The following is a 23,812-nucleotide window of genomic DNA, read 5'->3' on the forward strand; positions in this document are numbered from 1 at the left end:
AAGGTCCTGGGTTCAATTACAGTCAAGGGCACATGCCCAGGTTGCAGGCTCAATCTCCAGTGGGGGACATGCAGGAGGCAGATGATCAATGATTCTTTTATCATTGATGTTTCTCTCCCTCTCCCTTCCTTCCTGATTAAAAAACAATAATAATAATAATAAACGAAATAAGTGAAAATACAGAGGCAACAGCAGAAAAAGACACCCAAACAAGAGAAAAACTCCCAAGATACATAACTCTATTTGCAGGGGCCTCTGGGACCCCAAAATAGAGCTAAAGGAGCCCGGAGTTCAGAAGCTCACCCTCCCTACGCCGCTGAGGACGGCTATTGCCAACTGGGTTGGCCCCTCAGCGTGTTCTCTGGGGTTCTGTCCCCCTCCCAGATCCCACACCCTACAGGGTGTCATTCTCCTCTCCACCAGGCTTCCAAATCCACGCTCCTTTCCTCAGAGACTGGAACACAGAACTGGGGTCGGGACCCTGCGGTCAGAGGCACAGACATGCAACCTCCTGGCGTGCAGAGGCCAAGAGCCCCAGAGAAAGAACCTCTGGTCCAATGACCCGGAGCTGGAGCACCCAGAGAGAAAGCCACCAAGCAGCCGAAGTGGAGCCACCTGGAAGCCGCACCCAGCCAGAGGGCCTCACCAGGCTCTCAGCTGCAGAGGGCCAGGTCCCTCAGCCCAGGATGCACATGGACAGAATGAGCCTCATGGCAAGAAGTGAGAGGAGGAGGGGGGTGAGGGTTGGGGGGGCGAAGGTGGGGAGTGGCGGAATGGGAGTCCAGGCTGCCAGGAAGCTTACCTGGAGTCATAGGAGAGGCTGGTGGAGGCGGAGCCAGAGGTGCTGGCAGCATCCGTGGAGTCCAAGTCTGAGAAGAAGGTCTGGCCTGAGCTGGCACTGAGAGGGAGGAGAGGGTGAGCCTGCTATAGGCTCTCAGCATAGCCCCCTGCCCCCCACCACCTCTCCAGTCCTCTCTGGGCCCCCCCACCCCTGGACCTTCCAGCAGGGGCCCAAGTTCCCATTGCTGCCACCACGCCTGCCTCCTCTCTGCCTGTCCATGTCCTACCCTTCCGGACTGCAAAGTCCAAGGAGTCAAGAGAGCCTTCCCTGGCCACCCTCGCCTTTTAGGAGAGCTTTCTGCTCTGCCCTTTCCAGGGGATGCCTTCGCTGCTGGGGTGTGGGGGCAGCTCCCTCGCTGTCACCTCTTTAAACTCTGAATTTCATCCAGCGTGAAGTCGAATATGCTGGCCAGGTGGTGGTTGGTGCTCCAGGCCGAGGTAAAGTCGCTCTGTGGACACAGAGGAAGGAGCAGTGAGCCTCAGCTCTTCTCCAGCTGCGGCCGCACAGCTGCCTGCGGGTGCAGCCAGGCTCCTGAGGGCTGGACCCTCCCAGGCTAAGACTGGCTTCCTCTTATTCCCAGACCTGCCTGCCCAGGGAGCCGGTCATCCAGTCCTGGCTCCGTCTCTAGCTGACTGCATGACCTTCCCGTGTCTGGGTCCCAGTGTCTCAGCTGCAAAAGCGGACAATGAGCCCCGGTGTGTTCACTCTGAGGTGTGGGAGGACAGGAGAATGGGATGGCCGTGTGAGTGTAAAGAGCAGGACACGGGAGGCGCTGCTAACACTGCTGCCCACGGGTGGGCTGCTGAAGGGGAAAGCGAGCCCTAGGAGCCTGGGTGCAGGCCGGGCTCTGCTGCTACCTGAGCTGTGACCTGAGGAAAGTCCCCGCCTTTCCCTGGCCCTCAGTTTCCCCACCTGGACAGAGGGAACAAGGATATTACCCACCCTTGCCCCCCGCCTCAGGTTCTGGAAAGGACTTGGGGAGATCAAGGACTGGCCTTGCAGAGCCTGGCTCTTCCTTGTTCAGCTGTAATAAGAGCTGGCTTCTCCTTTAAGGGACCTGGTACAATCCCCCGGGACTCACTTTCCTGCACAGAAACCCCTAATACGTGCTGACCCTGCATGTGAACGTGGAGAGTAAGAAAACGAGAAACTAACACTGGGGATAGCATCTTCCAGCAAAAACTTTGATCTTTTTCTTCTATAAACTCGCCTTTTCTGCTGCTGCTGGAATTCGTGAGGCAACAAACTGTGGAGACAGAAAGGGGAGAGGGGGCCACTTCAGAGCCTGCAGGCCCCTGAGGTTGCCAGAAGGAGGAGTGGCAGGGGCGGGGCTGGGCCACAGCCGTGGGGTGGGATGGCCCCCTTCATGACTTGGGGAGGACGGGAGAAAATGGCGGCAGGGCGGGAGGGGGTGGAGGAGGCATGATGGGCAGAAGAGAGAAGGTGCCCCTTCAGGCACATGCATACGGATGCTCTGCCCGCCACGCTCAGGAGGAGGGGCTCAGCTCCATCAGGAAACCCAGGGACCCCTCACACTGGTTTTTCTGCCTAAGCCCCCACCCAGCGAGACTCAGGGTCCCAGAATCTGGTTTTTCCTTCAAGCCAGTCAATAAGGGCCTGAGGCAGGAGGAGTCCTGATGTGGCATCAGTCCTGGCTCAGCCAGACAGTCCCCTCCGGGTGCCTCCAGCGGGACCAGCAGGTGTAGGTCCTCCCTGGACTCTAGCACACTCTCTGGGCCCATGGCATGGCGTGTCGCCGGGGGTGGGAGGTGGGATCCCTGGGTCTCCAGGCACTGACCCAGGCTTGCTCTTTCCTCTCTTACGCAGCTCGGAGGAGGGGCCGTACTCAGTGGGCGCCAGACCCTTGTCAGGCAGCAGCTTCCCGGGCGGGTTGGGCGGGACGCGGATGCGCAGGCGGAAGATGCACTTCTTCTTCTTGATCTCCTTGCCACAGAGGAACCTGGAGGTGGGTAGGGGAGGAGAAAGCTCTGGAGTCTGTCGGTCCATCCTCCTGGGGAGCAGAGTCAAGTGTTAAGTCTACTCTCTTCGCTTCCTGGACCCAGAGCTAACATACAGAGCGGCCCGAGGAGACACCGATTCCTCAAAGCCTGTGGGACCGGGAGTCCCGGGCGGAGTCGGAGGATGTGGCTGGTGGTTCCCATTCTTCCACTGCCTGTGGGGGCTCTTGCTCTTCCTCTCCCCTTCCTTCTCCGCCTCAACCAGCCCCAAAGCCTCCTCCCTTAGGAAGGCCTCCTCCAGCCCCGAGTGGAGCCCCGCTCTGCTCTCTGCTCTCCACAAGGAGACTGAAAGCACCTCCAGGCACTGCCCTCATCTTTCCGACACCCCCAGGGCTGCTCTGAGGCTGCAGAGGGGACTCAGTCACAGCCCTCTCCTCCTCAGGAGACTGTCCCCGGAAGGACCGAGCCTCATGGACTCAGAGCAGAGCTGTGTCTGGGCCCCAAACCGTGAGAAGGAGGGAGAGAGAGTGGGTAAGTCTGCCTAGCGATGTCTGGAGACAGCGTCGGATGGCAGCAGGGACCGGGGCTTATCCTCACCGAGTCCTCACGCCTACACAGGGCTGACACAGAGCAGCAGCTTGATACAATACTTGTCGATGGAACAAATGGATGGCAAAGAAGAATGTGCGCAAAAGCAAGAGAGGGGAAGCAAAGGTTCCAGGATGGCTGACATCCAGAATAAATAAGGGGAAGGGCCAGAGGCAGAAGGCATGGCAGGCCTCATAGGGGCCACGGATGGAGTGCTAAGGAGCCTGACCATTCCCCGTGGTGGTAGCGGGGGGCCTGGCAGCTGTGGGTTCTGAGAAGAACTCAAAAGTCTGGCTGGGAAGCCACTGACTCACCAGAGAGATGGTGAGCCAATCCTTCAGAGCCGGGCCCAGATCTAGATGGCTAGGGCAGGAGGGGCCCTGGGGTCAGGGCTGCAGCCCCCAGACAAGAATGTGTCACGCTGCTGGGGGGCCAGGGGAAACGTCACAGAGGTGGTGGGTGTCTCCCTGGATCTTGAAGGACAGGTAGGTTTGTCCAGTCAAAGAGAAGGGGCAGGAGACCAGGCAGGGAGCAAGCGTGAGCAAAGGCTACAAAGTAGGAAGAACCTTTCGATTGAAATCCCACCTGTGGGGGGCCCCACGGCATTCCCTCCCCTGCACGCACCGGCTTTTGTAACTGTTGAGCGCGTTGAGGAGATGCGGTCCTCGGTCCGTCACGGGGGTGCTGGTGAGCTATGGGGGAGCAGGCCAGCAGGACAGTCAGACCCTGGCCTATGACATCGGGGGAGGCCTCCACCCAGCACCTCCCTCCCCCAGTCTCCTGAGTCCTCCAGGTGAGAACCAGTGACCTACTGCACGGCCCCAGACAAGTGTTTTCACCTGAGCTCAGTTCCCACCTGTAACTGGGGAGAGGCACTCCCGTCCTAAATGGATCCAGAGCTTTAAAGATGCCCATGCCCTTGACCCGGTGACGCCACTCCGTGACTCTACCATGTGAACACAATATGAAACACAGAGCTTTCTGTGCAAAGAGTTCACAGCAGCACTGTTCCCAAGGCTGGGCCAACGGGAAGGAGACAGGGAAACTACGATGGAAATCAACGCCGCCTTTAAAACGTTTCTGAAGACTCTCTTAATGATATGAAAAGCTATTTATGATATAATAAACACTGGAAAGGGGTATTTGCAGTACTGTGTGATCTAAACCACGTAAAAAGAAAAAGTACACAGAGAAGAGAGGATGGAAGGAAATGTATTTCTGGGTTTTGTGATGTGGGAAGATGGATGGCTTTCTGACAAGCATAAGTCCTTATGCTTTTTGATACTTTAAAAATTGTTCTACTAGGAGCATGTGTGATTTTTTTTTTTTGTAAATCAGCAAAAAAAATGTTGTTTTAAAAATATACCAGTTTTACCTATCTTTTAGGGTTTTTATAACACTTGTGTCTTTTATAAATTATCAAACATTGTAAATGAAGATGTTATATGAAAACCTTTTTTAAAAAGTTTTTTTTTTTTTTTAAAAGAAACCCTATCTCATCAAAGAAGGCTTGGGGCAGCCAGGAGAGAAGATGCCACCCTCTCATGTGGTGGAGAGGATTCTAAGGGGGACATGGCCCCGGCCCCATCGCGGAAGTGGCTGGGGAGGCCCTGGCTCTAGTTTTGGCTCAGCCCCAAATGGCAAGTCACTCTCCACCTCTGACATCCAGAAACTCCCGTGGTGCCCACTTCTGCTATTCAAAGTAGGACCAGCAGGGGGCAGGCCCACTTCACTTTCCATCCTAGCCAGGTAGTCTGGAGTGAATCAAACAGCTTGGTCCTGCTTCAGCCAGACTTAATCCCTTGCTCCCTCCCTGCAGCTAAGTCTGTGAGGTCCTGATCTGCCCACTGTCAAAATCTCGTTCAGGAAGCCCCTTGCAAGGCACAGGCTCAGAGGAGGCGTGGACTCAGGGATACAGCAGCTCAGAGACTCCAGGTCTTAATCCCAGCCAGCAGTTTAAGAGCGAGCGCTCCGAGACCTGGATCCCAACCTGCACTGTGTGACCCTGGACACCATGGTAACCCCACTGTGGTGTGGGCTCTTGCCATTCTGCCATCCCACGTCCTGCATACCTTGCCAAGCTGCAGGAGCTCCCAGTGGTGGTTGACAAAGGCCAGAATCTCCTCAAAGTCAAAGTACTTCTTCTTGCTCTGCACCCCCAGGTTGTAGAGGGCCAGGTGAACTACATCCACCCTGGGCAGGGGCAAGGAGGTGGGGCTGGGTGAGGCAGCAGGCCAAGGTCAGGGCTCGAGGGTAGGGGCAAAGCTGGGGCCTGGTGGTTGGAAGTGGAATTGTTCTTGGAGGAAGGAGGGACGGGGGAGCCAGGAGAGACAGGGGCGCCTGGGCCTAGCCCCATCCTCTCACCATCGCAGGGGTAGCCTCTCGATGTATTCTGGGCCCTGGTTACACACGGAGCAGAAGAACAGGTAGAACCTGTGGGCAGGTGGAGACGGGGCCTGTGGTGGGCGAGGCTCTGACACCCCACCCTAATCTAGCCCCCTCCCCGCCTCACCTCCCACTGCCTTCCCATGGTCAGCTTGTTCTCATTCCTAGGGCTGAAGGCCCAGGGTGGGCAGAGGTAAGGACAGGGCAGGACAGAGACCAAGAAATACTCCCCTACCCCTTCACCCCTACCTCAACCCCTTTTCCCAGCGTCACTGCCCTGGAATGTGGCTGAGTTCAGAGAGAGTTGGTCAAGCTGAGCTAGGTTGGGCTGCAGGGGTCACGCTCTTCCCCTCTCACACTCACAGACACACAGACACACACACACACCCCAGCACCATGGCTCACATATTTGGTTTGATGCACTTAAGCCTCCCAGGAGCTCAGTCCCACTGGTTAGAAGCTGAATCAAGTGATCCACTCACCCAGTGGTTCCTACAGCACCCCTGGGCAGGATGGGGCGGGGCTTGTGTCACTCCCCCTTCCCCAGACACTGAGAGAGACCAGAGCTTAGAGAAGGTAGGGCTTTGTCTAAGATCCCCCCGCAAATCAATGGCGACTAGGATGTGGTCCAGAATATTCCTCTGCCGGAAGGTTTCCCTCATAGAGACTCCCGCCCCCCGCACTTCACCAGAGCCTGGCACATAGTCTGAAGGAATTGCTGCTGTTCTCCCCGTCTCCCCACCTCACACCCAAGGCTGAGCCAGGTCAGAGTAGCACCTACCGGTCTCCGAACATCATGGGCTCATTGAGGCACTGGGTGCAAGCCTCGTGGAACCACTGCCGGCAGCGGTAACACTGCAGCATCCGCAGGTACCACCTGGGGAGGAGGAGGAGGAGCCAGGGTCACCTGGGCCCACCCCTCCAGCCAGAGAGGAGCCTCAGCAACCCTTCCCAACAGAAACTGGCCCTCCGCTGGGGTAAGGGAAGGAACTGTTACGGAGCCACAGGCTGTGCCAGGGGCGGTCCTGTAAGCAGGGCACATGCTTTCACTGGGGCTCAGGATGGGCCACTATCCCCATTTTATAGACGAGTCAGGGAGTAAACGGCTTGCTCAGGGTGGCTCAGAACGCAAGTGGTGGCTGGCGATTCAAATCCTGGCCTGCCTGGCTACAAAGCCCTCTTCCACCATGCCACACCGAGTCCCCGTCTCTGCGCTGCGCCCCACACATTTCACCCTGTCAGATTCCACTGACAGGGTGGAGGTGGCTCCGGGACTTCATGGGAGGGTGGTGGCTCCTGTAACCAACAGGGCGGCACCACGCCTGGTTCTTCTCGCCTGGGACTGTACCTGCCTATCATGGCTATTCGGCAAACACTCCCTGAAGGTAAGCTAACAACAGAGAGGTATTCCCTTAATGACAGCCAATGCTTTGTTCACACCCTGTCAGGTGTGATGCATGGACCACTAGCATCAGAATCACCTGGGGTCTAGTTAAACCGCAGGTCGCTTCCAGTGTTTCCCAACCTTCTCTCATGATGAGAATCACCTGGTGGAGTTGTTAAAACACAGATTCCTGAATCCCAACTAAGAAGTGCTAAACTAGAATTTTTGAGAACATATAGGTAAAATTGCATACCTAACTTAGTGCTCTGTATATAACATCTGTCTTAGAGCACTACTTAAGTATACAATTTTACCTATATGTTCCCAAAAATTCTAGTTTAGCACCTCTTAGTTGGGATTCAGGAATCTGTGTTTTAACAACTCCACCAGGTGATTCTCATCATGAGAGAAGGTTGGGAACACTGGCTTAGCCCAGTGGTGGGCAAACTCATTAGTCAACAGAGCCAAATATCAACAGCACAACGATTGAAATTTCTTTTGAGAGCCAAAATTTTTAAACTTCTTCTAACGCCGCTTCTTTGAAATGGACGTGCCCAGGCCCTGTTTTGCTTTTGTTTTTTTAAGCCAGTCAAGTTTAGCAGTGGGGGGTTAGTGACACTAACTTTAGTTAAGTTCTGATAACCCACTACCATCGGAACAGCCAAGGCCGTGGTATTTTGTGGAAGAGCCACACTCAAGGGTCCAAAGAGCCGTAGTTTGCTGATCACGGGCTTAGCCCACTCAAGAGGCCGGCCCAGAGGTGGGTGGCCACAGCCACCGGGGGTGGGGGCTGAGGATGGAGGTGAAGCCTGCCCCCCCACCCCCATCGCATCCGCATCCCAACCTTCTGGGAGGCCGCCCGCCCCGCCAGGCCTTACTCTCCGGGCCCGCCGCAGTAGCAGTAGCATTGCTGCTGGTTGGTGCGATGGGGCGAGTCCCACTCCAGCTCCTCGGGCTGGTAGGAGAGCACCATCTTCACCGCCTGCAGCGTCCTGGCGATGGCGCCCTTCTTCACCGCGCCGCCTTTCTGCGGGAGAGAGGAGGGTCCCGGTTGGGCCACAAGGGAAATGGCCACTAGGGGGACCCGCAGATACGCCAACACAGTCAGACCCAAGGAGCTTTTTCCCAGAATCCAAAATCCATCCCCTCCCTTTCCCAGGTCTGCCTTAACAAGCACAATACAAGAAACAATAACAACTAGTGAGCATGGGCACATACATGAATTTTTCCTTTAACAGGAAGACTCCGTTTATTGGGGGGCCTCCTACTCCTGACACCAAACTGGCATCCATTCCACAGCGGAGGAAACTGAGGCTCAGAAAGGCTAAGGAACCTGGCCCAGTGAGTGGCAGAGGCGCTGTCTGCCTCCAAAACGTTGGCTCTGTGTCCCCGAGTCAGGCCTGAGCTCAGAAAGTCGCTGGACCCGTGACTGGAGAGGGGAGAGGCAGGGACTGAAGGACGGATGAGGGGCTCACCCGCACGGCCAGCGCGAAGATGCAGCGTCGGCAGAACCAAGGTGTGAGCAGGGACCGGTCGGCACTGCCTGCGATGGGGATGTGGCACTGCTGGTGGTAACCTAGACAGAGGAGTGTGGTGGGTGCCCACAAGGAAGCAGCCGTGACCCCAGGCTGTTCGCCCAAAGGCGGCCGGGCAGGGGAGGGCTGCAGTGAGACCTGGGAGCTGGGTGCCTGCCAGCTGCCAGGGGACTGGCTGGTCATGCTCTCACCAAGGCAAGCCAAGTTGGTGTCCAAGCAGGCGACTAAAAGGCTGCCTGGGCCCTGGGAGGGGGGACAGGAAGGGGGGGAGGCACCAAAGTCTGACTTCAGCCTCTGTGCCTCATCTCTCCCACCTAATGCTCTCCACCCAGGGGGGCTCGATTTCACAACTCGTCTCACTTTCCAAACCCCCAGCTCTCTCCAAGGGTCACCTCCCTGCGACCTCACTCCCCGAGACTGGCCCCTGTCACTCTGGAGCTCTGAGAGAAGCAGGAAGCCAGCTGAGGCCCCAGCAGTCTGAGGCACTGCCTGCCAGGGACCAGTGTGTGTGGGGTTGGGGGGCAGGAGGGCAGGGGGAGGGAGCTTGCTCATCACACTCACCCAGGCCACACTTGCCACAGATGAGGATCTCATTCAAAGGTCCTGATGTCTTCCCCAGGCAGATGTTACACTTGGGCTCCTCCCCCGGAACACCAGCTGAAAGAGAGAAGCCCTGTGGGTCTGGCTGGCGGGAATTGGGAGTTTTAAAATCGCTTTCCAGGTGCTGAGCCTCTGTGCGCTGGGCTTTGAACCGGGCCCCACATGCCAGCTCACGGATTCTCCCCAACCACTCGGAGGTGCCGTTGTCATCACTCCATTCTAAAATTGGGGAAATGGAGGCTCAGAGATGTTAAGTCCCTTGCTTGATCCACAAGTAAGAAGGAGAGGTGGGATTCAAACCCATATCTGTTTGACAGCAAATCCTTTGGTCTTTTGACCATATCATGCTGCCTCTCCTGCCTGATTTAACTTGATTTGTTAAGCAGTTTATTTTTTTTATTTTTTAATTTATTTTTATTTTTTTAAATTTATTTTTAATTTTTTTAAAATTTTATTTATTTATTTTTTAAAATATATTTTATTGATTTTTTACAGAGAGGAAGGGAGAGAGATAGAGAGCTAGAAACGTCAATGAGAGAGAAACATCGACCTGCTGCCTCTTGTACACCCCCTACTGGGGATGTGCCTGCAACCAATGTACATGCCCTTGACCGGAATCGAACCTGGGACCTCTCAGTCCGCAGACCGACGCTCTACCACTGAGCAAAACCAGTTTTGGCTGTTAAGCAGTTTTTTTATGTTAAATAATTTTTAAATTTTTACAAATGTTATAATTTAAACTCTGTGCTCTCACTAACAATTATGAACTCATGGGCAATCTTGTTTTGAAAATATTCCCACTTGCTTCCTGCTATTATTTTGCATCAAGTCTCAGATACCCAATTATTTCCATAAAAATTTCAGTATGTAATTAAAACTGTTTTTTAAAAAAAAATAAAATCTAGGATAGCATCTTTATTGCACCTAAAAATTAAAAATAAGTTCTTTATATCAATACCTTCCGTTAGTATTCACATTTCCAATTGTCTCAAATAAGTGTCATACAATTTTGTTTGTTCGATTGCTTTTAAACTATAGGTTCCCTTTCCATCTCTTTTTTTTTTCTTTGCATTTTTTTTTTTGTTTCTATTGAAAAAGAAACGTGTTTATGTGTGAAAGGTGTGAGTGAATACATGAAATACATGTTAATGTGTGTTTCTGTCTTATTTCCACTAGCAGACTGAAATGGTATCTGTTAATCAAGGTGTCCCAAGGACCTCATACCGTGTGCGGTGTATAACCCATGTTCAACGCATGTTTGTTGAGTAAATGCTCTCAACTCTTATTCCTCAGTATCTCACACTCTGTGGGTCTCAGTAAGTCCTGGGCTTCCTGAAGCGATGGATCGATACCTATGACGTGCTCAGCCTTGTGCTCCCACCTTGGGAGACGCCCCAGAGGCCGCCTTCCTGCCCTGCCTGCAAAGAGCAGGTATCTGGAGGGAGCCAAGTGATCCCCCGGGTGAGCACACAGTGGGCCTCCTAAAGTGAACTGTCTTCCCTTAGCAGCTGGCTCCCTGTGCTTTCAATAAGAGGGGAACAAAGAGAGGAGGTCCTTATTGCTTTGTATCTTTATGTGATAAACTAGAGGCTCAGTGCACGAAATTCGTGCAGTGGTGGTGAGGGGGAGGTGTCCCTCAGCGTGGCCTGCACCCTTTTCAATCTGGGACCCCTCAGGGGATGTTATCACAAATCGGCAGTCATACATCCCTCTCGAAATCCAGGACCACTGGCTCCTAACTACTCACCTGCCTGCTGGCCTGATCCCTCTAACTGCTCTTCCCTGCTGGCTGATCTCCATAACTGCTCTCCCTGTCAGCCTCATCACCCCTAACTGCTGGCCCCACCACTATGGCTTTGTCCAGAAGGATGTCTGGTCTAATTAACATATTACCCTTTTATCAGTATAGATTGAGGTAAGAGGGGCTTGGAGGAGAATCAGTCTGCATTAGACACATCATCTTGGAGGCAAAGACAATTTAGAAACTCTACTGACTGCCTGGGTTCTGTGGCCCCTACTTGGCAGGCTCTTTGAAATCATCTCTCTCTCTTTTTTTTTTCTTTAAATATATTTTATTGATATTTTACAGAGAGGAGGAAGGGAGAGAGATAGAGAGCTAGAAACGTCAATGAGAGAGAAACATCGACCAGCTGCCTCTTGCACACCCCCTACCAGGGATGTGCCCGCAACCAAAGTACATGCCCTTGACCGGAATCGAACCTGAGACCTTTCAGTCCGCAGACCGACGCTCTACCACTGAGCCAAACCGGTTTCGGCTGAAATCATCTCTTATGATAACAAATTCTTTAGGAACTGGCCCCCTATAACTCTGAGCTAAGCATTTTAGGTGGATTGTCTCATTTAACTACTCTGTGAGGTCAGTACTTTCAGCATCTCCTTTTTTTTAAATGAAGAGACTGAGGGTTAGAGAGAGATTAGGTCCCTTGCCCAAGGACATGCAGCTATTAAGTGGCAGAGCTAGATCTCCTAAAGCCTGCCTCCCTACCCCACCACCATCACATCTGTTCTCCTGTTTGAGCATAAATGGCGACAGGCTGTTAGGAGGTCCATGTTGAAAATATATGAGTGTTGTGACTAATTAGTGATGTCTGTCATGGACATAGGAAGGGAGAATGGTGGCAAGAATGCCATGATTTAAGACAGTCAACTCTCTGAGGGCAGGAGTGATACCCAGCCCAGCTCCCTTTCAACCATGAAAACGGGTCCTGCTCTACTGGCATACTCATCCTCTCCTGCCTGGCCCCTCTCTGCTTTGGTGCTCCTTCCCCCATGGAGAGAGCTGCCTCCACTAGTTTTCTTCATATGCTGGTAGGATGTGCTCATCCAGAGATGACAATTCCGATTGCCTGGGCCCCTCCCTGTTCCTAGCCCAGAGAGACTCCAAGCTTTCTGCATCAGGAGATGAAGGGCAGCAAGGAGACAGATACAGGCCTGCGCCCACTCTGCTCCCAGCAAGGGAGACACTATCATTCCCATTTTACAGGTCGGAAAACTGGGCTTTGGCAAGGGAAAGTGGCTGGTCCAAGGTTGAGCCCCTTTCTCCATCTGCTGGCCTTGAAAGCATGGGTACTCAAGGGGATTGTAGGGAGTGGTTATAGGGTTAAGCCTCAGACTGACCTACTGGCAAAGCCGAAAACAAGTCCCAGCTTGGAGGGCACAGTCCTCTAAGCATAATTAAGCTTGATCTTGTGACTGCTCCCTAGATCTCTCCTGGGAAGCTAATGGGCTGTGGGAGGTGCAGCAAGTGCTGTGAAAACAAGTGAAACTTATAAGAACATTGTAAATTACCTTGCTTACCCCTGACTATAAATAAAGCATCAGCTTTGCAGTCTGGATCTGTTCTGTGGCCTCAGCCAAGCACAGAAGATCCACCTAGACCCAGCTTATTTTCTTTGTCTTTTCTTCATCCTTCACCAGCCCTCCCTCAGGCTTGCTGAACCCTTGGCAAGGCATAGGGGATAACAAATGTCATGGGCCTTTTCCTGAAAATGTACAACTGACAATCTGATTGGCATCTCAGGGGCACTTGGGGGTTCATGGACAAGGTCAGATACCAGGAATAAGAGACCAAAGAAGAGAAGAAAAAAATAGATGTGGAGGTGGAGAGAGGACAGAGGGTGGGTGGGGCCGGGGAGTCTGAAACCTTAAGAAATACTCACCATGCTGTATGTCCTTCCACAGGACCCAGTATTTGGAATTATCTTCAAAAGTCACAAGGCAGCTCTGCTTGGAACTGCTGACCTGGGGCACAGAGAGGAAGGAGCAATGTGAGCAAGTAGCTGGGGAGAAGCCATAGAACATGGTCTTCCTCTCGCGTTTTTGTCCCTACAGGACACAGAGATTAATGTGACCCCCTCCTTGTGCGCAAGAAAGGAGAGGTGGGCCAGAGGGAAGGTGGATGGCAGCTCCTGGAGATAGTACATACCCAGCCACTGCAGTTGTACAGTCAGGGACCGAGGGATGACTTGGTGAGAATGTTGAGGACAGAACAAGTCATAGTCCTCTGTTTTCCTCTCCAACCTTACTCCATTTTGCTTTGTAGGCTCGAAAGGCACTTTTCTAAAGAACTGGTTGGGTGATATTAAGGCTAAGAATGGCACCCGCAAAAGCTGCCTCCATGTTCAGCTTTTGAGCATGAGGGACAAGAAGGGAATTTCCCAGCAATCCCCCATCCTCCATCACCAGCCTAGGCCATAGGATAAGCAGAGAGATGCTGAGCCTGGGAACAGGGGCCGGGGAGAAAAGGTTTACCCTCTTGATCTTCCCAAGGTAATACAGTCCATCTGTCCACCGGCACAGCACATACTGGCCCTCCGTCAGCTTGGACATCAGGTCTTTGAAGTTGTTCTTGGCTTTGGCCAGGGCCCCCTTGTTGGGGAGGTGACTGGTGGCACCATAGGAGTCCCGAGTGCCTGGGTCCAGAGCTCGACTCTCCATTGGTTTCCACTCTTACTGGAAGAGAAAGAGAACAGGCTTTTTACTCCTCGCTTCAGTGACTGGAGCAGGAAGGGAACCACCATGTATGTAATGTGTGGCATGTGCCAGATGCTTTTATTATCTCACTGGATCTTCAGGACAGTCCTGCAAGGGAGACACTATCATTCCCATTTTACGGGTCGGAAAACTGGGCTTTGGCAAGGGGAAGTGGCTGGTCCAAGGTTGAGCCATGGCTCATGATCAGGTGAGCCCAACCTAAGTCTCCCACCCCTACCACACTGCCTTCTACAGATACGAATTTCTCAGCCAACCACAGAGCGGACTTCCAGGTCGGGCCTGAACCACTCTCTCTTATCCCTTAAGCCGGTGATTTTCATCCCTCTTAATCTTATGGCACACATAAACTAATTACTAAAATTCTGCAGCATACAAAAAAAATTTTTTTTTTGCCAATCTAACAAAAAAATAGGTATAATTTTGACTGGTTTACAAAATAATGACAATAATGGTAGTAGTAATTACCTATCCTTTTGCTCCAAAGTAACTTTTTTAAAAAGTCAGGTGCCTAGCCCTGGCACTGTGGCTCAGTTGGTTGGAGTGTCCTGCTGTGCACCAAAAGCGGTCAGGTCACTGCCCAGGTTTAGGGTTCGATCCCTGATCAGAGTGGGTATGAGAGGCAACTAATTGATTCCCCCCCCCCCTTTCTCTCTCTCTTCCTCTCTCTCTCTCAAATCAGTAAAAATACATCCTTGGGTGATGTATTTAAAAAAATAAAAAATCAGGTGCCTATCCTTGTATAGAAGGATTTCTGGCACCAAGAATTAACTAATCAAACCCAACCTGATTATGCATCATGACCAATAAGATGCAATTCTATTATATTTATGGTTCAATTCAGGGTGTTTACACCTGAAGGCTATTTTTGTGTTGGCTGTTGTCATTTTTCCCCTTTGATTGAATTTGCTGGGGTGACATCGGTTAACAAAATTATATGTTTCAGGTGTACAATTCTATAACACATCATCTGTACCCTGTGTAGTGTGTTCACTACCCAAGCCAAATCTTCCATCACCCTTTATCATCCCAGACCCTCCTCCACCTCCCCTACCTACCCCTGTGGTCATTTTACAATTTGACAATCTAAGGGAAAGGAGATCAGTGCCCCTGACTAACCGGTCAGGGAATGCAGGTTTTAAAAATTCTTGTGCCACCCGGGTCGAAAATCACCACCATAAGCAAGTACAGTGCATGCTCTCTGGGGGGAGGACCTTATACTCTTCACTCCTGAGAGCTGGCAGAGAAAATTCACCCAGAAAGGAAAACACCTGTGTGGCTTGTGTGTGAACTGGTGTAGACTCGACCATCTGTGTCTTCTGTAATCTCCCTTTCTGCTCTCAATTATGGGATGACTTAATGGAAACCAGTGCTGGGACATTTAAACTTACTTATGCTTTTACTCAGATGCAGAGTTGCTCGGAATCCCACTCTCTCCATGCCTGTTTCTCCCCAGCCTATAAAATGCGTTCACTCTTCCTGTGAATGATACTACTGGGGTCCCCCAAACCCTCAAGCACATTAGAATTCTCCAACCGATGAGTTGCCACAGCAGCCAACTTTACACACAGTGACTTCCCGCCCACTTTTCCATCTTTCTGTCCTGGTCTGAGTTAGCGCCTCACCTGCCTGGGCCATTGAGTCATTCAATAACTGTTTCCTGAGCCTTGTGCTCACCTGTCCTGAGCAGCTGGGGGTGGGAACTATACCACCAGTGCCCAGGGCGAAATGGGCCACTCCCTTCCAGACTCTCCTAGGGGACCAATTCCCATCTTCTTATTCTCTTCCAGAAACCTCTGTGACTCCCAGTGCTTTCAATGGCATTTAAAGCCCCCCATTCCAAAACCCTCTCCGCCCCCCTCTGTCCTCACCTGCCTGCAAGCCCCTCCACACGCTCTCCCCTAAGCCAAACACCGCCTCCCAGTGTCCCTGCACCCCTCCCTCTCCGCCAGGGCGCTGGGCACCTGGTGTTATGATTATCTCCTCACAGGGAGAGAGTCCCATGCATTTTCCGTTTGAGAGTGTACCCCTGTGAGACTGGTTGGATGTTCACAACAGTATGTCAGGGAGCATATGAAGCTAAATACGTGTGTATGGCACGTCAGGGGCCCCTGGCAGGAAGGGCACTGCGGGGGCCTTGGCTCTCCAGACAGGGGCGCGGCCACCCCGTCCACCCCTCTGTCCCCACTCCTCTCTTTTCTCCAGTTCAGGGCGCACAGGCGCGGAGCAGAGCCTTCGGTCCGAATCCCTGCCTTCTTTCTCCACCACCTGACTCCTCAGCTCGGCGAGGTCCCCGCCCGCCAGGCTTGGGGCCCGGGCGGCGCGCGGCAGGTTCACAAACTGACACTTCCTCCCCCGCAGCGCCGCCCGGAGCCAGCGGGGTCGCCGCGCCCCCGCCCCACCGGCGGGGAGAGGGGCCCCCCGGGTGGCGCCCCCCACCCCCGTGCGTCTCATCCCCCCCGGAGCGGGCCCCCGTGGGCTGTGATTGGCTGATTCAAACCCATCTGCAAAGAGTGCCTCTTTGCGGGTTCCCGTCGGCGTCCAGTTCAAATCCGCGGCACCCGGCGCGCGGGGCCAGGCGGGGGCAGGAAGCGAGGATGATTCATGCGCCGGGGCCTCTCCCAAGGCGGCCGTTGGGTTTTTTAAAAAGGTTATTGAGGGGAGGAAAAAAGCTGCAGGAGTACCCCCTACGGACCAGCGCTCCTCTCTGCAGTCTCTGGGACGCTGAGCCGCCACCTTCCCCAATCCGCCGCAGCCTGACTTCGGACGTGAGCAAAATCCCAAACGCACCCGCTGGTCTCGCCTACGCCCCGCTCCTCCCGGAGGAGCAGGAGAAGGAAAGATTTAGGGCAAAAGGATAGAGACCTGTCACCCACGCTCCGCAAAGGCTCGGGGACCCGGGCGGAGCTCCCGCCGCAGACCCCGGTCACCACCCTTCCTCCCCCAGGCGCGCGGCTCCCCGGGACGCCAACCCCCTCCTTCCGCCCCGAGGCGCTCGCAGCCGGCGTCCGGGGAGGTTGGAAAGAGAGCTGTGTGCAGGCAGAGTGCGGCTCCGAGTCCCCGGCGCCTCCACTTACCGCGAGCCCGCGGGTCCGCCGGTCCCACTGGGAGTCTGGCCACTGGGCGCATCCGCGGCGGAGACGGCAGCGCCCGGCCCGCGGCTGCCCGGCCGAGTGTCCGCTCGCGGGGCCGGGGTCGGGGTCTCGGCGGGGGCGGGGCGGGGCGGGGGCGCCGTGGGGAGGAGGGGGGAGGAGGAGGGGCAGGGAGGGGCCGGGGCGCTCAGGAAGGGGCCCCCCGGGCGCGGGGCGCCATCTTTTTCGCGTTTTCCCGCGAATTATTGACGTCCCGCTTATGTAATTAGCGGGGCCCGCGCCGGCCTCGCCATTGGAGCCCGCGGCCGCGGGGCCCTGCAGCGCCCCCGCCCCGCCCGCCCGCGCGCCCCGGGCCGCCCCCGCCCGCCCGCCGCCGGCGCGCATCTGCTGCCGCCGCCGCCGCCGCCTCCGGGCGGGCGCACACCCGCTGGGGAGCGGGACGCGGGGACCCAGCCGGGACGCGGCCGCCGGCGGGGCGCGGGCACACAAGGGCACGCACGGGACAAACCCCGCGCGGGCGCTCACGGCGGGCGCACACTTGCCGAGGAAGCGGCTTTGCGCGCGGCGGCAGACCTACAGCTGGCACAGACCTACAGCTGCACGGATCTACAGCTGGCACAGACGGCGGGGAGGTGCGGACTCACTGCATGGACAAGACCCAGGGCAGCCCAAACGGGATTCACGCAACCTAAAAAACCACCACCCTGCGTTGGCCGCGCGGTCAGCACGGAGACACAGCATGAGCAGAACTCAGAAACATATCCAGCGCACACAGCAGACACAAGCTCACACCACCCCACACCACATATATGACACGAACACACCATAGACGACCACAGAGTGTAGACAGATACAAACAAGGAGAGAGACACAGTATCGATATGCAACAGAACTTACATATAAGGCAGACAAACAGGCACAGCAACAAAGCACACCAATAACACAGTGCACGGAAACACAGCACAAATACCTACTGCATACACAACACGAATAAATGCATGACACACAGCAAAAGACAACACATACACAGCCATAGGAATGGCACATGGATGCTAAGGAATAGCCAATGAGTGCAACGAGCATGACCCAGGTCATATAGGGCCCTTGCCCTGGGGAGGAAAGGGCCACACACACCTCCGTGGGGGGTGGTAAGAACACTTGTCAACAATACCCTACTCTTTACCGCCCTCCTCCCCCACCCCTCAGCCTTCTCACCTGCTACCATCACACTGCAGCATCCCCAAGAGGCCAGGGAAGTGTGTACACTTTGGGAGTGGCCAGTGGACATCACTCCCCCCACCCCACACCAGCTTTCCCTATCCCTGTCAAGTTGCCCATCCTTGGCTCTCTGCCTCTGGGCCTTGGAGTAGGATCTCTCTAGCTGGCGGTGTCTGCCTTTGGGATGTGCAGAGCAGAGATTTGGGAAAGATGCCCTTGCCTCTGCCAGCTTCCCTGAGCACTGGCTGTGGAAGCTGAGCATATCACTTCAACTCTTCAGCCTCGGTTTCCTCATCTAAAGAGAGCTGTTGGGAAGGTTAGAATTCATGTACACAAAGCCCTGGGCAACCAGCAGTATGCAGTGAGTGTTGTACTTTGTAAAAAAGTTGTCTATTCACTGAGTGCCCCCCTGCGGGGGGGACTAGAACTGGGAGCTGTGGGGCCCACAGTCTCATGGGGGCATCAGGTGTTGGTACAAGAAGTGGTAACACATGTAAATATGACAGGTTTGGTGCAGTGAACGGGACATGGAACCGGAGGGGTCCTGCCATGGAGTCCAGCTCTGCCTTGGAGCCAGTGTGGGATGGTGGGTGGTGAGCTAGTTCCCCTTTGGGCCGAGGTACCTCAAAGGGGGTAATACTTACTCCATCTCACAGGGCTGTTGCATAGATGAGGTTAAAATTAGATCATGAATAAAGGTTAAAATGACAGGACGAAGGAGCAGGTACTTTTGTATTATTAAAAAGTAGTGTGTAAAGCGAGGCGTTATTAAAACACGAACAAAACAGGAAGTTATAAATGTCACTGGAAAGGTACAGTGTCACCAGTGATGTTTAGAGGCAACTATAACTTCGAATTGAGCAGGGAGGGTATATATCATGGGGAAGGTGGCGTTTAGGTAGGCTGTGGAACTGGGAGGTGAGCCTGCCAGGTGTAGGAGATGGTACCTGCAGGAGCCTGGGATGCAGTGAGCTGTGTGCACTGGGCTGGAGTTCAGCTGTCTGGAGGGAAGCAGTGGAAGGTGAGGTTGGAAGAGGAGGTGGAGCTGAGTATAACAGGCTGAACTTGGTTTTCAGCTCACCGGCCATTCAGGGCCACGGAACAAGGTGGCAATAGTGTATGTCCTAGAGGAGCCATTGCAAGGCTAGAGAAGAAATGCCAGAATCTGAATTTGCTTTGGGACCTGGTAGAAGTAAGTTGAAAGTGTAGACAAACAAGAGAAAGACAAACTCCAATTAAAAAAAAAAAAAGTTAAAAATATCAATAGGCAATTCATAAAAGAGGAAACCTAAATGGCCAAAAATATAAAACCAAGTTCAACCTCACTGGCCATGTGAGAGATGCAAATGAAGAGTCCATTTTACATCCAGTGGACTGGCGAAGAGGAAGTCTGCCCATGTGGGGAGAGGGAGAAGGGGGACAGCTTGGAACCCTCACGACACCATCAACAGAGACATAAATGGCCACCACTGCTTTGGAATGGACTTGGGTAACCAAGTTCAAGATGCTCTCATCCACAGTTCACTGACTCCACTCTATTCCACATATAATGTTGAAAATCAGACACTGGTTAATTATTCATGAACAGCCATCCAGACAGACACATTGTGACCTATTCACTCCATGGAACAATACACCGAGAATACAAAGAAACCAAGGCTCTCAGCTTTATCGGAGATAGTGTGTAGGAAAAGACAACATCAAGTTGTAGAGCAGGTATAGTGAGATACAAGCAGTTGCTTTAAACATTCAAAATTGTGCTACGTCTATATTTTTAGAGATCGGTCAGATAAGACAAGCATGAAAACATGCATGGAATATCAAAGACACCACATTTAGAAGGGTCGTTATCTCTGGGAAGGGAGGGATGGCAATGAAATCGGAAAGGGGTACATAGGGATTTAATTATACTTGTAATGTTTTATTTCTTAGAAAAAGATATCCGAAGCAAATGTGACAAGGTGTCAAGATTTCGCAACGCTAGGGCCATGGTAGTTCTTTCTGACCCTTCTCCTCCTAAAGTCTAAAGCTCTTTCTCTGTGTTTGAAACATGCGGTAATATAAACATGGAAGGAGCAGGGAGACGCTGCCAGAATGGCAGAGGGAGAGATTTGGTCACGTGTGCCGGGACATTAAAGCTCAGTGCCCCAACATGTCTGTTCGGTGGCTTGCCAAGCTTGGTGAAGCAGGCCCAGCAGGGGCAGATCCCCGTTGGGGGCTGGGGGGGGGGGGGGGGAGAGTGGAGGCCTGGGCGGTGGAGCGATTTCCCAAGGTCTCACCCAGAGCAGGGAGTTAGGGGGGACCCTCACAGGCCAAAGATCCTCAGAGGAAGCCTGCCTTCCATCCTCTTCCTACATCTGCAACATTATCCTATGTTTTTATAAAAAAATATATTTTATTGATTTTTTACAGAGAGGAAAGGAGAGTGATAGTTAGAAACATGGATGAGAGCGAAACATCAGCAGCTGCACCCCCCCCCCCCCCCGCCCCCATAGGGGTTGCACCCGCAACCAAGGTACATGTCCCTGACTGGAATCAAACCTGGGACCTTCATTCCCCAGGCTGACACTCTATCCACTGAGCCAAGCCAGTCAGGACTATCCTATGTTTTATTTCAATTAAAGACAACTTGGAAAATGTGGAAAGGCACTAGAAAGAAAATAAAACTCATTTGTGGCTTCTCACTGTCTTACTTTTGAAGTCAATTTAAGAGGTATGTAGGTGATTCGCATACAATAACTCTTGTTTTTCTAGATCATGATTTATTTATTTATTTATTTATTTATTTATTTATTTATTTATTTTTAGAGCGAGAGGAAAGGAGCAGGATAGAGAGCTCAAAACATTGATAGAGAGAAACATCATCTATCAGCTTCCTCCTGCACCCCCTACTGGGGATTAAGCCCGCAACCTGGCATATGCCCTGACCAGGAATTAAACCAGTGACCTCTTGGTTTCTGAGTTGATTCTCAATCACTGAGCAACACCGGTCAGGCAAATTCACCTATTTTAAACACACAGTACTACCTCGAGAGAACGTGGTTGCATTTGGGAAATCTCTGTCGACTACTAGACAAGTTAGAATATAGGAAAGGGCTCTACGACAGAAGAAAATGTTTCACAACTATGAATACTTACTATTACAGGGCAGTTTTTGGAACAATTACGATAAAGGTGCTGTCGCCCTTGAAAGCAGGTAGGCAGCGAGGTGGGCCCATTTTTTGTTGCCTGAATTTGGGCTTCAGTTTATAATGGCCTCAACATGGAGGTGCTGAGAGTTTTCAAATTATGGTAGAAAGCATGATTGTTAACACCACTTAAAAATGAAAGAAACAAAAACCAAAAAAGAAAAACACAGAACAGATGACAGGGTCAGACTAGGACCTGCTGAAGTGCTTGTGGCCTTGCTTAGCTGCCAAGCCATAAACACCTTTACCTGTGGCTTTTGTGGGGAAATGAGTGCCCGCCCCCTCGGCGAGCCCAGGAGGGTAGAGGAGGGAGCCTTCACCCAGACGCAGGGGGTCCTCTGGGAACCTCGCACTGGCTGTGGAATCACGGGTGGGTCTTCTCTCTCCTCTGAACTGCAGTCTCCCTGTCGGTTAAAAATAAAGTGGTGTCTTGTTTACATTTTCAGCATTCCATAGGCAGCGGGTTATGGGTTATAGAAACACGCTGTGGGCAGGCACTCTGCTAGGAATGGGGAGAGGCGGGGGTGTGTGTGTGTGTGTGTGTGTGTGTGTGTGTGTGTGTGTGTGTGTGAAGAGATGTGCCATAAAGATGAATGACGCTGCCTCTGACGGGGTGGGGGTGGGGGGTGGGGGAGTACAGACACAGCAGTAGGTAAATCAGCAGGTCAAGGGTAAATGGGCAAAGGAGCCACAATTAGCTCAGATTTATATCACGTTACTTTTGTCAGCTCTCCAGCAGTCCTCTTGAATTTTTCTGGCAAAATTGCTTTAAAACCCTTCTGGATGAGCGTTCATTCTTACAAATCGCAGAGGGAGTTTGTGCCTGGGTGCAGGAATGTCTGTGTGACCTTCAGGACCTCTTTCAGCTTGCAGAGGCTGTGGCTGCCACCGGAATTCCATGGCTGTTTAAGATAATCTGTCTCTTGCTGAGAAACTCGCTGTGGTCTCTCTCTTTGGTGGGTTCTGCTCCCTGATCATTGGGCGTAAATTGGGGCAGTAGCTCAACGAGGTTTAGATGGAACCATTCAGAACCATGCATCTTATGGCTGCTTCTTCCAAGATCATAGTTCAAGGTCCCACATGCCTCCTGCCACAGAGGAGAGGAACTGTCTGGAGGGTCGCCCAGCTCGGTGGGAGACTCCCTGGTAGGAGCCTGTGAGCTGAGACATCCTCATTCCAGAGGTGGTTCAGACCTTGGGGTCTGGATCCCAACTGTGAGGCTTCGACAGGCCCAGGGTGTGTGTGTGTGTGTGTGTGTGTGTGTGTGTGTGTGTGTGTGGTGTGTCCAGGGCGGCTAGAAGAGAAGGGGAGGGAATCCAGAGCAGCTGGCATTCAGGAAGGAGGCCCTGGGATGTATGTAGGGTCGGTGTGGACAGCAGGCAGAGTATGTATGGACCTTCAGCTAAAACAGAAACATGTTAAGGCAGTGGGGGGAGAGCACTGCCAGAGGGGAGAGACCAGCACAGGTCTCTGCAGCAAGGGGCTCAGCCTGTGCAGGTCACAGGGAGAGCAGAGGAGCCCGGGCTCAAATAGTGAGTAACCTACTTACAACCTTGCATGGCCAGCCTGCAACACTGCCCCTCCCTCCCCCCCCCCCCCCCCCTCCACACACATACACCTCTAGTGTGACTGAGGAACCATGTCCTCTACAGCCTGGAGATGATGCAATGTCAGCTTGAGTGTTTCCCAGTCCACTTCCGGTCCCTCCTGTCTGTAGTCACTCTCCCCGCCTCCAACCCCCCCCCCCCCCCCCCCCCCACATACCACCAGTCATGGGCGGTATGGGGAGGACTCCTCTATGATGGTTAATTTTTGTGTCAGCTTGGCTGGGCTCTAGCACCCAGTTGTTTAATCAGACACTAATCTAGGTGTGGCTGTGAGGGATTCTGCGGTGTGGTAAACATCTGCAGCCAGTTGATTTAAGTAGAGATTACCCTCCGTGGTGTGGGGACCTCACCCAATCAGGAGGAGGTCTTAAGAGCAAAAGCTGAGGTTTCCCAAAGAAGAAGAAACGCCTCCTCAAGATGCAGGATTAACTGAGCCTGAGTTTCCAGCTCGTCAGCTGGCCCGACAGACCTCAGACTTGGCAGATCCACAAGTCATGTGAGCCAGCTTCTTAAAACTAAAATAAAGACATCTTCAAATGGATCTATAGCCAATGAGTTCTGTGTTCCTGGAGAACCCTGACTGAGGATCCATCTGTCAGTCAGTCCCTGAGATCAAATCACTGGGGGGGGTGTCTCATAGCCCATCTCCTGAGCACCTACTGATACATATGCATGCAGGCCTCTGCCTTCCTGCCCCTCTGCCCATGTACCCCAGCTCAGCCCTCCTCTGCAAATCGTACCCCTGCGTTTTCCTGCTTCTCCACACGCAGGACCCTAAAGGGCCCGGAAGGACCCAGATGGAAGTGGAATTGCAGAAGAGCGAAGTTGGTGGTGGTCAAAGGCCTGGAACCCAGCGGTGAGCCAGGAACAGATCCGCCAGGCTGTTCAGGATGGAGGCAGCAGC

The 23,812-nt window shown here is 53.1% G+C and overlaps 1 protein-coding gene across 3 annotated transcripts in view; it reads right to left on the bottom strand.

Annotated features, from left to right (window-relative positions):
* PHF19 (PHD finger protein 19) overlaps window positions 1-17,203 on the bottom strand; it is a 22,556-nt gene extending 5,353 nt beyond the window's left edge. Inside the window, exons 1-14 of one of the 3 annotated variants that reach the window (XM_084898424.1) lie at window positions 16,881-17,203; window positions 13,619-13,764; window positions 12,972-13,053; window positions 9,253-9,348; window positions 8,632-8,732; window positions 8,035-8,183; window positions 6,554-6,649; window positions 5,752-5,820; window positions 5,460-5,580; window positions 4,012-4,079; window positions 2,640-2,801; window positions 1,997-2,087; window positions 1,204-1,289; window positions 803-898 (exon numbers count right to left, since the gene is read on the bottom strand). In XM_084898424.1, coding sequence (XP_084754550.1) covers window positions 803-898; window positions 1,204-1,289; window positions 1,997-2,087; window positions 2,640-2,801; window positions 4,012-4,079; window positions 5,460-5,580; window positions 5,752-5,820; window positions 6,554-6,649; window positions 8,035-8,183; window positions 8,632-8,732; window positions 9,253-9,348; window positions 12,972-13,053; window positions 13,619-13,764; window positions 16,881-16,932 — 1,415 coding nt within the window. In that variant the 5' untranslated portion in view covers window positions 16,933-17,203. Of the gene's footprint in view, window positions 1-802; window positions 899-1,203; window positions 1,290-1,996; window positions 2,088-2,639; window positions 2,853-4,011; window positions 4,080-5,459; window positions 5,581-5,751; window positions 5,821-6,553; window positions 6,650-8,034; window positions 8,184-8,631; window positions 8,733-9,252; window positions 9,349-12,971; window positions 13,054-13,563; window positions 13,765-16,880 lie in introns of all 3 variants that reach the window. The other 2 variants (XM_084898422.1, XM_084898423.1) reach the window with 2 other exon arrangements.
* Window positions 17,204-23,812: the final 6,609 nt, after the last annotated feature.

Source organism: Pipistrellus hanaki (genome assembly GCF_964339955.1).
Source record: "Pipistrellus hanaki genome assembly, chromosome: 11".
NCBI classification, from domain to species: Eukaryota; Metazoa; Chordata; class Mammalia; order Chiroptera; family Vespertilionidae; genus Pipistrellus; species Pipistrellus hanaki.